The 12,850-nt window shown below is 41.2% G+C and overlaps 3 protein-coding genes across 4 annotated transcripts in view; 2 read left to right on the forward strand and 1 right to left on the reverse strand.

Moving 5' to 3' along the window:
- Positions 1-35: 35 nt before the first annotated feature.
- LOC9302326 (phototropin-2) lies at positions 36-6,356 on the forward strand. Of its 2 annotated transcripts, none has more exons than XM_021016358.1 (23): positions 36-273; positions 915-1,471; positions 1,595-1,777; positions 1,860-1,951; positions 2,097-2,298; positions 2,720-2,936; positions 3,086-3,156; positions 3,285-3,391; positions 3,478-3,527; positions 3,614-3,718; positions 3,799-3,858; positions 3,934-4,023; positions 4,100-4,176; positions 4,282-4,366; positions 4,463-4,543; positions 4,618-4,721; positions 4,934-4,983; positions 5,120-5,226; positions 5,304-5,426; positions 5,525-5,576; positions 5,660-5,772; positions 5,857-5,997; positions 6,081-6,321. In XM_021016358.1, the coding sequence occupies exons 2-23, from the start codon at positions 963-965 to the stop codon at positions 6,201-6,203; spliced, it is 2,742 nt and encodes a 913-aa protein (XP_020872017.1). In that variant the 5' UTR covers positions 36-273; positions 915-962; the 3' UTR covers positions 6,204-6,321. The 2 variants fall into 2 exon arrangements, with proteins under 2 accessions (XP_020872017.1, XP_020872016.1); XM_021016357.1 differs by lacking the exon at positions 36-273 and adding an exon at positions 311-729 and having other exon boundaries at positions 6,081-6,356.
- LOC110225940 (probably inactive leucine-rich repeat receptor-like protein kinase At5g58150) lies at positions 6,292-9,434 on the reverse strand. The gene has a single exon (XM_021016359.1). The coding sequence runs from the start codon at positions 8,827-8,829 to the stop codon at positions 6,472-6,474; it is 2,358 nt and encodes a 785-aa protein (XP_020872018.1). The 5' UTR covers positions 8,830-9,434; the 3' UTR covers positions 6,292-6,471.
- A 147-nt stretch (positions 9,435-9,581) lies between these two features.
- LOC9300627 (formin-like protein 13) overlaps positions 9,582-12,850 on the forward strand; it is a 6,519-nt gene continuing 3,250 nt past the window's right edge. Inside the window, 4 exon segments of the mRNA XM_021016366.1 lie at positions 9,582-10,064; positions 10,279-10,979; positions 11,207-11,425; positions 11,519-12,849. Coding sequence (XP_020872025.1) covers positions 9,992-10,064; positions 10,279-10,979; positions 11,207-11,425; positions 11,519-12,849 — 2,324 coding nt within the window. The 5' untranslated portion in view covers positions 9,582-9,991.

The following is a 12,850-nucleotide window of genomic DNA, read 5'->3' on the forward strand; positions in this document are numbered from 1 at the left end:
CTTACATCTTAACGAAATAAGGCCCATTAGAAAAAAAGGCCCAGTATTAATTAATGGGCTTTTAGCGGGAATAAAAAAGGGCCTGATAAGGTTTTAGGGGTCCCTCCCTTGGCTTTAATTTCATCGACATTATTTGAAACAGACTGTGAAAGAAGAAACAAATAGTGGATTCGTCGTCTGCGAAAGCATCTGGGAGAGAAGACACACAGTCATTTTCTGAAACGTGTTCATCTTCCGTCTAATCAAAACCATGGCGCATGTTCTACTACAATCGTAAGTTTACTGGGTTTTATCTATTTATTGTTTTTCTTTTTACATTGAAACATGTCTGAATTATTATTGTACTGGGAAATTGACGTGAGGGGGTGTATTAAATTCGTTGTTGATTATGAAGAAAATTTGTGAAAGAAGAGGAATGATGAACAAGAGTGCACGTATTAAGGGGAAACAGAGTGTGTGGTCCTTTGAGAGGGTGAGAAAAAAAGGGTCCATGTGAGTTTGATTATTGATAGTGATGTCTATCCTCCCAGGCTTCCGCATCGCTCATTTGCAGCCTCAGAAACATGATTGTTTTTTATAGCTCAAATAATAATATAACTGGGTTTTGGATACAGTACAGTTGTGTTTTTTAATTGGTCTATCTTTCTCTCAAAGTTTTCTCATCGTCTTTGCTCCTTTTAAAGACTCTGTACTATATTTCCATGAGTTGCAGCTGATAAAGCTACTCTGGTATTTTTTTTTTTTCTTTTAGGAAAAACTTTTAGTTTCATTAACTTCTCCTTCTTTAACGTGTTTTGTTGATTTGCTTCCAAAGACTTTTAATGTCATTTATTACTTGTTTCTCGAACCTACAGGTGTGTCTGCCTCATCTTTCTATCTAACTTGTCTCTTTGGTGGCTGGTTTTGGTTTGCAGCTTATTCATTACTCTGTTTCGCCAAAAGAAGGAGAATCAAGAAACATTATGGAGAGGCCAAGAGCCCCTCCATCTCCCTTGAATGATACGGAGCCATTAACTGAACGTAGATCCCTTGAGATTTTCAACCCTCAGAGTGGAAAAGAGACACATGGATCAACTTCTTCTTCGTTAAAGCCGCCTCTTGATGGCAAAAGCAAAGGCAGCAGTAGTAAGTGGATGGAGTTTCAAGATTCCGCTAAGATGACTGAAAGAACCGCTGAATGGGGAATATCAGCTATTAAGCCGGACTCCGGAGAAGATGGCATTAGTTTCAAGGTGTCCAGTGAAGCGGAACGAAGCAAGAACATGTCTAGGAGGTCTTCCGAAGAATCAACATCTTCTGAATCAGGGGCCTTCCCTAGAGTATCCCAGGAGCTCAAAACCGCTCTTTCCACGTTGCAGCAGACTTTTGTTGTTTCTGACGCCACACAACCACACTGTCCCATAGTGTATGCCAGCAGTGGATTCTTCACCATGACTGGTTATTCTTCCAAGGAAATTGTTGGAAGAAACTGGTACGGCTCCTCTCGTATATTTTTTCTAGTTTCTTTCCCAATTGTTAGTTAGAATAATATTGCTTTTGAAACCCATGCCAACTTACTCTGAAATGCTCTTAATATTTGTGGGTAAAACACCAGCCGGTTTCTGCAAGGGCCAGACACTGACAAGAATGAGGTTGCCAAAATCAGAGATTGTGTCAAGAATGGAAAGAGTTACTGTGGAAGGCTGTTAAACTACAAAAAGGACGGAACACCCTTCTGGAATCTTCTCACAGTCACTCCTATCAAGGACGACCAAGGAAACACCATCAAGTTTATTGGGTACCTCCCTTAATTCCTCCCTGTTTTTCCCTAATCAATCGACTGTCTCCTCGATCAATCATTTTCACATTTCCATCTGCAGGATGCAGGTTGAAGTTAGCAAATACACAGAAGGGGTAAATGATAAAGTATTGAGGCCTAATGGACTCTCCAAATCCTTGATTCGATATGATGGTATCTGTTTTTCTGCATCTCTCCACAAATTCATTTTTTAGCCAAAAACAATGATGTAATTTAGCCCAAAAAGAAAAGAACACAATGATTTTTGGAGTGCTGATCCACAATCTCTAACATGTAATGGTTTTTATGATGATATCAGCTCGCCAGAAGGAGAAAGCTTTGGATTCCATCACAGAGGTTGTGCAGACAATAAGACATCGCAAGTCTCAAGTTCAGGAATCCGTGAGCAATAGTAATATGGTGACGCCTGATAGTTCTACTACACCTGGTAGACAAAATAGACAATCAGATGAGGCTTCAAAGTCATTCAGGACACCTGGACGTGTTTCTACTCCAACAGGGTGAGTCCCTTTAACCACCAGATCACAGTAGTTTCCCTAAACATAAAATACTTAAAAGGCATTTCTATTGCTAACAAAAGTGTGATGGAAGTGCCAAAGTTTGCAGAAACAACTTGTTATTATCATTGCCAAATAGTGTTTAAATATATACTACACAATCTCATTCTAGTTTTAATTGAGATTGAGTTTGTGTAGTGTAAGCTCAATATTTAACTCATAGATAATGTCCATTCCAATAGGAAGATGCAGTTGCTGCAATATCCTGCTATTGTTCTGTTACTTATTTCTTGTATACTTTGGTAACTTTGTGCTGGGCCTTAGAATGTATCCTCTGACATGGATTGGGTAGTGAATTCTGAAGCTGTGCATATATATATAAATGCACTCAATGATTTGTGATCCTGCCTCGTGTAATGTGCAGGACGAAGCTCAAAAGCTCTAGTAACAAGCATGAAGATCTCTTACGTATGGAACCTGAAGAATTGATGTTGAGCACAGAAGTAATAGGGCAGAGGGACAGTTGGGACCTATCAGATAGAGAAAGGGATATACGCCAAGGGATTGATCTAGCTACCACTCTTGAGCGCATAGAGAAAAATTTCGTCATCAGTGATCCTCGTCTCCCTGATAATCCCATTGTATGTTTTTTTTCTGTCTAAAATTGAGATGCATGTTTTTTTTCAATTATAGAGTATGTTGCATATATTAATTTTTTTTTACTCAAGTGTGCTACTATGTTTGTAAGCATATAGTCTTGAATTGATAATGGAAATCGTTTTATTTGCAGATTTTTGCATCAGACAGCTTTCTTGAACTGACAGAGTATACACGCGAGGAAATTTTGGGGAGAAATTGTCGGTATGTGAATATTCTTCTTTTTGTATCTATTACTTATGAGATTCATCAAACCTGTTGATTGTGCGGTCTTCTCCGGCTGTGTTTTTGTTGTTTCGTGATATGGATATGTGCAAAGTGGTTGGCTTCAGGTTTCTTCAGGGGCCAGAGACAGATCAAGCGACTGTCCAGAAGATAAGAGACGCAATTAGAGACCAGACGGAGATAACTGTGCAGTTGATAAACTACACTAAAAGCGGTAGTTTTCGGATACTGAACAATTTCAAACGATCATATTTAAAACTTTCTATTCGGATGTGTCATCAAAACTTGAAACCATTGCAGGAAAGAAATTCTGGAATTTATTCCACTTGCAACCTATGCGTGATCAAAAGGTTGCCATGAGATTATTGTTATATATTCAGATTCTTTGGATAACACCATGCATTGTTTCTGACTACATGAATTTTTTCATCATTAGGGAGAGCTTCAATACTTCATCGGTGTGCAGCTTGATGGAAGTGATCATGTAGAGCCCCTCCAAAATCGTTTGTCTGAGAGAACAGAGATACAAAGTTCTAAATTGGTAAGTGGTTCATCTCCTACTGCACTTATTTTAATTCTCTTTTCTAACAAAGGAGACACTCACATTGGTTATAATTTTAGGTGAAAGCTACAGCCACAAATGTAGATGAAGCTGTCAGAGAACTTCCAGATGCTAATACGGTAAGGTATATTAATTCATGATTATTTAACAAAGATGTAAAAGTATAAATGCGATCAATTTGCAATGTATTATAGCGGCCCGAGGACCTGTGGGCTGCACACTCGAAGCCTGTCTATCCTCTACCTCACAATAAGGAGAGTACGTCCTGGAAAGCAATAAAAAAGGCATGCATCAAACCACATTACTTTCTTACTTGGTTTCTCTGTCATCCTGTTCTTATTTCGATAGTCTCCTTTGTAGATCCAAGCGGGTGGAGAAACAGTGGGACTACATCATTTTAAACCAATAAAACCGCTGGGCTCTGGTGATACTGGCAGGTAAGACATTGCATTGTGTCCATAACAGTAAACTTGAATTTCAACTGCCTTTAAATCTCCTTTTACGTATATGATTGATTTTTTGTTTTTTGGTTGGAAAAATAGTGTTCATTTGGTTGAGCTGAAGGGTACAGGTGAATTATATGCCATGAAAGCAATGGAGAAAGCAATGATGTTGAATCGTAACAAGGTATATGATGGAGAATGAGTTTCCTTTAGAGAGGGAAAGCTGAATAATTCACCATTTATATTATTTCTCTCCTTGACAACATGCAGCTTTATGCAGGCTCACCGAGCATGCATCGAAAGGGAGATCATTTCCCTTCTGGATCATCCTTTCCTTCCCACTCTCTACGCTTCTTTTCAGGTAGATGTTTTAATTTTGTTTGCATCATGTCAGTTCTTCTGCTTCATGGCTGAAGTGTTTTTTTCTTTCCGCAGACATCTACACACGTTTGTTTGATTACAGACTTCTGCCCAGGTGGAGAGTTGTTTGCACTGCTTGACAGACAACCTATGAAAATATTGACAGAGGACTCTGCAAGGTACCCTGTTTTCCTCAGTGTACAAATATAATGGTGTAACGGAATATCTCATGGTGATGTTTTGACTAAATATTGGCACTATGTTAGAAAACATATCATCTTCTATCAATCATTCAGTTAACAGTTACTCGGATAACTGATAAAGGCAATGAATCCCATTGTCATTATTAGATCTGCAGTTATGAGTTATTCTAATCAATCTCTGTCATCAGGTTTTATGCAGCAGAGGTCGTAATCGGCTTAGAATATCTTCACTGCTTAGGTAATAATCATAGTCTCTGTTGATATAAACATTGCTTATATATATATATTGCCACATGCCTTGAGTAGTATCTTCCTCCTCCAACAATTTTAGCTGTTGTTTCGTTTTGTGATTTGTATATATGTTCCATAAATAGGAATTGTATATCGAGACCTGAAGCCTGAAAATATACTGCTCAAGAAGGATGGACACATTGTATTGGCTGACTTTGATTTATCATTCATGACGACCTGCACACCCCAGGTACTTTTTTATTCAACTCTACTATTTTCTATTGGCCTATAAAGAAATTTGGTAATTAAGAGAATTATGGTTTGCAGCTTATTATTCCAGCTGCACCTAGCAAACGAAGGAGATCCAAGAGTCAACCACTACCCACATTCGTTGCAGAACCAAGTACCCAGTCAAACTCGTTCGTAGGAACTGAAGAATACATTGCGCCTGTATAGTGATGCACTTAATGTTTTATCTCTTGCAATCTTCAATCGTAGGTGCATCTCAGTGTGTTTCAGATTATTCATGGTTTACTTAACTATTTCAGGAGATAATCACGGGTGCTGGTCATACAAGTGCTATTGATTGGTGGGCACTGGGTATAATCCGCCACCATCTTACCTTATTTTGATCACAATCTGTTATATATATGCTCATCTACTTTTGTGTATGTTTGTTTTAGGTATCTTGTTGTATGAGATGCTTTATGGTCGCACACCTTTCAGGGGTAAGAATAGGCAAAAGACATTTGCCAACATCTTGCACAAAGATCTCACCTTCCCCAGCAGTATCCCTGTGAGCTACCTTGTAACAACAACCTGTGTGTCTTTCCAAAGTAAAAAAAAAAAAACACTAATATAACCATATGTGTTTGTGCAGGTGAGTCTTGTATGTAGACAGTTGATCAACACGTTGTTAAATAGAGATCCGAGCAGCCGGTTAGGATCCAAAGGTGGGGCAAATGAGATAAAGCAGCACGCTTTCTTCCGCGGTATCAATTGGCCTCTCATACGAGGCATGGTAGGACTAATAAAAACGTTTATATATCAATCAGCTCGTGCCGTGTTTGTTGTCTGCTAACATAAAAGAGTGATTCCATACAGAGTCCTCCACCACTGGATGCACCATTGAACATAATCGAGAAAGATCCGAATGCCAAAGATATTAAGTGGGAAGATGATGGAGTGCTTGTGAATTCTACGGACTTGGACATTGACCTCTTCTAATCCCACTCTTTCTCTCTGCTTTTGATTCTCATATTATGCAAAACTTTTCTTCTCAATAAAAGCCAAGGTGTTGTTGTACTTGTAGATGTTTTTACATATAAACGGCTCGTTTCATGTTTTTCCATTTCTTCTAATCAACAACGATAAACATACAACAACAAACTTGAGAGTTTTTTTTGGAGCCTTGTTGTTAATAATGATGTTAAGTGTCATAAGCCCATTATAAGGCCCACCAAATGGCCCACCAAATGGCCCACCAAATGGCCCATTAGTAGTTGGGAGAAATGTCTTTGAGAAGTCCAACCACCTGCTGCATCGTTGGTCGCTTCCATGGCAGATCGGCGGTACACAAGTACCCTATCTTCACCGCCTCCGCGATTTCATCCTCTGGAACTATCTCTCTCATCGTCGGATCAATGGCTCTCAATCCTTGTCCCTGCCTCACTAACCCTCTCACCCAATTCACCAAGTCCTCCTCCGGCTTCTTCCCACTCACGAGCTCAAGCAAAACAACTCCGAAGCTATACACATCGGATTCTAATGTCGGAGAAGCATTTCGCTCCTGTTCCGGTGATGTGTACCCGTCTAAACTTTCGGAACCGGGAAATTCCTCGTCCAAGAGTTTGACTAATCCAAAGTCTGCTAAGCGTGGCTCCTGGCTAGAGTCTAACCAGATTGTTGCAGCCTTCACTTCTCCGTGGACCATTGGAGGAATGCAGCCATGGTGAAGGAAAGCTAATGCCCTCGCTGTCCCCAAAGCTATCTTATGCCGTAGTCTCCACGGTGCAGAATCGTCTGCGTTGTTATGGAGTAAACTTTGCAAATTAACCATGTCTAGGTCCTCGTAGATTGCAATTCTTTGCTCTGTGGCTATACAGTATCCACAGAGCGGGGCAAGATTTGGGTGATTGATCCTGGCGAGACGTTCAAAAGCAATCGAGACTTCTGTATCAGTCAATGTGCTTCCACTGGGGACAACTTTTATAGCTGCTCTGAATCCATTGGGTAGGACTGCTCCATAAGTAGGACCAGACTTGCCTTCCGACAACAATGCGCCTCTATCGAAGTTGAAAGTCGCAGCCTTTAGGTCTGCAAGCGTCATCTTCATCAATGGCTTGTCGATCATTACCACAGGGATTTGTGTTGCGTGCTTGACATCGGTGGTTGAGTCATTTTGGTCTGGGGAGTTGGGTTCTGTGTTGTTTATGGCTAGCTTTGTTGCCCAAGTTCTTGATTTTCTTCTACCTCTCAAGACTACAAGTATGAGCAATAGTCCTACAAGTAAGAACGCCATTGAGATTGCTAACGCCAAACCAATCTTAAGCCCTGTCTTCTTCTTGTTGACTTTCTTTCCTTTTGTAACAATTGGCTTTGCAGCGAAGGGGCAGTTATTTGTAGAGTTAATGAATGATCTCTGTATTGTTTCTTGTGAGAAGTTGGGGATGCAAAAGGTTAGATTGTTGTAAGAGAAGTTAAACCTTTGCATCATGGGGAGTTTCTCCAGAATCGGCCTTGGGATGTCTCCGTCTAGCTTATTCAGCGAGAGATCAAGTACTTCAATGTTCTTGAGGCTCAGCATAGGCACATGGCCAGTGAGATTATTGGAGGAGAGATCAAGAACCTTCAGCTGACTCAGCCGCGAGATTTCACTCGGAATGATATTAGTGAGATTGGTCCTTGATAGGTTCAGATAATGTAGCGCTGAAAGCTTGCCGATTTGCGGGAACTTCTGTGCTCTGAATCGATTGCACGCGAGGTTAAGGTGTCCCAGCTTATGAGCTGAACTCAAACCATTGAATATATGACCGACAAAGCTATTATCAGACAAGTCAAGATGAATCAGACTAGACCAGTTGTGTTTGTGGCCGGGTATTAACTGCAAGATATGCTCATCAAATCGGTTTTCACTGAGATCAACTGTTTCCACGTTTTCATGCAAGACTCCTATCAATGAACCCTGAAACAGATTCCTTGAAAGGTTCAAGCTTTTTAGTTGTGGGAAAGCTGAACCAAAACCGACAGGCAGAGGCCCGCTGAGCCGGTTGGATGAGAGGTCGATGGAGACTAGAGATCGGCAATGGAGGAGTCCTGGAGGGACGCCAGACTGAAAGTCATTGTTGTGGAGCTTGAGAGTTGTTAGATTGACAAGGGAGCTTATAGCAGCAGGGATTTCACCAGAGAAGCTGTTGAAAGAAAGATCAAGGGTGTGAAGCGACATGAAATTGCCGATATTACTGGGAAGATGCTCAGAAATCCGGTTGGAGGAGAGATTGAGACTCTCGAGCAAGCTGAGACTCCACAAATCCGAGGGCAGAGACGTAATCTTGTTTCCACTGAGATCTAAAGTTTGGAGCTTACTCATTTTGCCAATAGTGTTGTCGGGGATCGAACCAGACAGGTCCAACCCAGAAGCGGAAATATGGAGCACATTCTCTCCAGAGTCACAGACGACCACTCCTGGCCATGAACATGAAGAAGAAAATGTGTGAGCTTGGGGATAATTGGGTAATCTCAATGCGGAGAAGAAGCTGGAGAGATAATAAGCGTCGGTGTTAGGATCTAGGCTCGTCAGATGCTTGACGAAGAAGGAGAAGAACAGAAGAGATCCCCATAGAGACAACCTCATAATTTGGTGTTGTCTGGAGCTGGAGAAAAGTGGATGGGAAAGCTCAGAAAGAAGACAGACTGTGTGAAAAGAAGAAAAGACATAATGGAATCACGGGGCAGAGAGGTGATGATAGTTTAGAATACATTGAGATCCCTTTCACGTGCACAGCTTCAAAAAAAATAAAAAATCAGAGCTTTTAGCAGAAGTTAAGAAATTCAGAAGAAGAAGAAGATAAGGGTTGAAAAGTTTGGGAGAGTTCCGGAGTTGAGAGTTGAGTTTTTGGTTGTATCGTATATGGACACTGGAGAAAGTGGGAGGAGAAGAGAGTCGTTGAAAGTCAAAAAAAGAGATATGTGGAGATTATAATTAGGTAAAGTATTTGCTAGTGAGTTATAAGAAAATATGAAAATGGAATCTGTCTCAGACCTTTTGTGAATTTTTCAAATCCCAAAGTTGTCAATGGATTTGGTGAGTGGAGGAGTGGGTGGTTGTTGTGGTTTCTCATTTCAGCAGTATTTCCTTATTAATGTAAAAATTCACTGTTTTTTTTTTTGGGGTTTTCACACTTTTTTGACTCTGTCACACACACCTTGGAAATTGAGAATCATTCATTCCTCTGATTAGTACCTAAACTGGCGCCTTAATGTCCGCAAATAAAAAACAAGAGCCATCAATGTAGTTAAAACTAACTCATCAGATTCAGAGCTCGTTTTCTGGATAAAAATAGCCACTCTCTATTTTAAGCAATGTTAAGCTAAAACAGAGCTCCAATAGTCTGGAGTTATCTGAGGATTCAAAGACTGAAACATGCAATTAGAGAGAAGAAGGAAGAAACAAGGCAAGATCTAGCAAAACAGAGCAGATTTACCATTTATGGGCCTAAATGAAAAGCCAATTAAGAGGTTCAATGGGCCGAGAGATTAATGCCGGTTCGTCCGTAGATGAGAAGACACGTGTCAGATCGGGTGGAGAGATGGCGGCTGATCGTGGGATCCACGTCATACAACGCGCCAGCTGACCTTTTCGTTCTTGGAAGATCAATCACCATTTTTACATCAACATCACCTAACAGATTCAAACAAAAAAAGGGAGCAACTTTCGCTACAAATTCTGGAATCAAACGGAAACTCAAAGTTGTCGACTTTGAAACGCCAAAGGGCTTTTTTAGGATTTTGATAAAATGGCATTGTTTCGCAAATTGTTCTATCGCAAGCCTCCAGATGGTTTGCTCGAGATATGCGACAGAGTTTTCGGTCTGTTTCTCTCCCAATCCTCTGATTCATTTGTCTGTTTTTGCTTAGCTCATTCTACTTCTCTGTCTGAAAAATTGGGATTTTTAACGCTAATTCGTGTGAAATTAGGGCGTTTTAGAAATTGCTGGATGTTTAAGATATGAAATATCATTTCATCATGATTGGCAATAACCACATTGAACTGAAGACAATCTTCCTTTGTGTGTGTTTGTAGTGTTCGATTGCTGCTTCTCTACCGATTCATGGGAAGAAGAAAACTACAAAGTTTATATGGCGGGAGTAGTCAATCAACTACAGGAGCACTTCCCTGAAGCATCCTCTCTTGTGTTTAATTTTCGTGAAGTGGGTACTCGGAGTGTGATGGCTGATGTCTTGTCAGAACATGGTTTGACCATAATGGATTATCCTCGGCACTACGAAGGCTGCTCGTTGTTACCTGTGGAAGTTATGCACCATTTTCTCCGTTCAAGTGAAAGCTGGCTCTCACTCGGCCCAAGTAACTTGTTACTAATGCATTGTGAAAGCGGGGCTTGGCCAGTTTTAGCTTTTATGCTAGCTGCCCTCCTTATATACCGGAAGCAGTATAGTGGTGAGTACAAGACTTTGGACATGATCTACAAGCAGGCTCCGCGTGAGCTTCTGCGTTTGTTCTCACCGTTGAACCCAATTCCCTCTCAGCTTCGCTATCTACAGTACGTTTCGAGAAGGAATTTGGTCTCTGAATGGCCTCCACTGGATAGGGCTCTCACCATGGATTGTGTTATTTTGAGATTTATTCCTGATGTTAGTGGACAAGGAGGCTTTCGTCCAATGTTCCGAATATATGGTCAGGATCCCTTTTTTGTAGATGATAAAAAGCCCAAGCTTTTGTACTCTACTCCCAAGAAAGGGAAACACCTGAGGCTCTACAAGCAGGTATTTTTCACCACGAATATTCATAGCGTTCTTCATAGTTGATGACCTCTGACTCAGCCTGTGCGACATTGCATTTGAAGGTCTGAGAAAAAGAAATATTTTTGATCACTGATTAGCCTTCTGTTGCATTTTTTGTTTTTTGTGATTTTTATCTTTCTTTTTCCTTGTTTGCAATATGATTTAATATGGCTTTTCGATGTTGTTTTCTCAACCCTTGTGTTTTGCAGGCAGAATGTGAACTAGTCAAGATTGACATTAATTGTCATGTGCAAGGTGATATCGTGATCGAGTGCCTCAGTTTGAACGATGACATGGAAAGAGAGGTCATGATGTTTCGAGTGGTTTTCAACACTGCTTTTATTAGATCAAACATTTTGATGCTTAACCGTGATGAAGTCGATACATTATGGCATATAAAAGAATTCCCAAAGGGGTTCAGAGTTGAGGTATGTACTCATGGTGCTCATATTCTCTATACATGGTACATTTAGCTACTCCTTTGTAACTTAGTACTCACAAAGAGTACTTTCTGTGTGAAGCTTCTCTTCTCAGATATGGATGCTGCATCTTCTGTTGACTTGATGAATTTTTCGTGCTTGGAAGAGAAAGATGGTCTTCCCATAGAAGTTTTTTCCAAAGTTCATGAGTTCTTCAATCAAGTTGACTGGGTTGATCAGACGGATGCCACACGCAATATGCTTCAGCAGTTAGCCATTGCAAATGCTGTTCAGGAAAGACCAGATGGGAATTCAAGCCCAAGACTACAAGGGTTAAGCCCTAGAAGTATCCATGATATTATGAAACATGCAACAATTGAAGATAGTGCAAAGTTCAAATTGTCTTCAAAGTCCGAGGTTGAAACAATCAACACACCAGAAAAGCCTCCTACTGATTCAGTCAAGACGTTTATAGCAGAAGATTTACATTCTGTCCTTCAGATAAGTAATCAGGAAAAAACCGCCAGCCAGGATGCAACAAAGTTGTTACATCAAGAGTCCCCTTCTCTCAAGCTTGTGCATCATTCTGCAACGGTTAAACCTCTTGTGGACGGTTCTAAATCTTCAGAAAATGTTGAGGAGAATTTTCTGAAGAGTCCTTCAGAAAACAATGGAAAAGCAATCTCGTTTTCGCCACCCACACCGTCACCACCACATCCTGCAAGACCGCAGTTGGCTCTAGCGGGAGCACCTCCCCCACCTCCTCCACTTCCAGCTGCTGCTTCTAAGCCTTCAGAGCAATTGCATCATTCTGTTGTTCAACCAACAGAGCCTCTGTCACAAGGAAATTCCTGGATGTCATTAGCAGGCTCTACGTTTCATCAAACAGTTCCAAACGAAAAAAATCCCATTACACGGCCTCCAACACCTCCCCTTACTTCTACATCACATTCCTGTCCTGAGCCATCATCTAAAACAACAACTTCATTGTTACTGTCACCTCAAGCATCATCAGCTACTCCCGCCAACCCATCAAAAACTGTTCCAGTAGATTCTTTTGGTCCTGCTACTTCACCTCATTTAGGAGCTTCCGATGATGTGGCTTCAAATCTTGGAAAACCGGCGAGGTCACCTCCTCCAGTGTCTAATTCAGACAAAAAGCCTGCTTTGCCTCGACCGCCTCCTCCTCCTCCTCCCCTTCCAATGCAGCATTCCACAGTCACTAAAGTTCCCCCTCCACCACCACCACCACCACCAGCACCCCCAGCACCATTTGTTCATGCCTCTTCTCCCCCTCCCCCTCCTCCGCCCGCTCCTCCTACACCACATTCTAATGGAATCTCTGCTATTAAAAGTTCACCTCCTGCACCCCCTGCACCTCCCCGGCTTCCCACCCATTCTGCTTCTCCTCCCCCTCCAACCGTGCCACCTCCA

The sequence above is a fragment of the Arabidopsis lyrata genome, assembly GCF_000004255.2.
Source record: "Arabidopsis lyrata subsp. lyrata unplaced genomic scaffold ARALYscaffold_8, whole genome shotgun sequence".
In the NCBI taxonomy this organism is placed as follows: Eukaryota; Viridiplantae; Streptophyta; class Magnoliopsida; order Brassicales; family Brassicaceae; genus Arabidopsis; species Arabidopsis lyrata.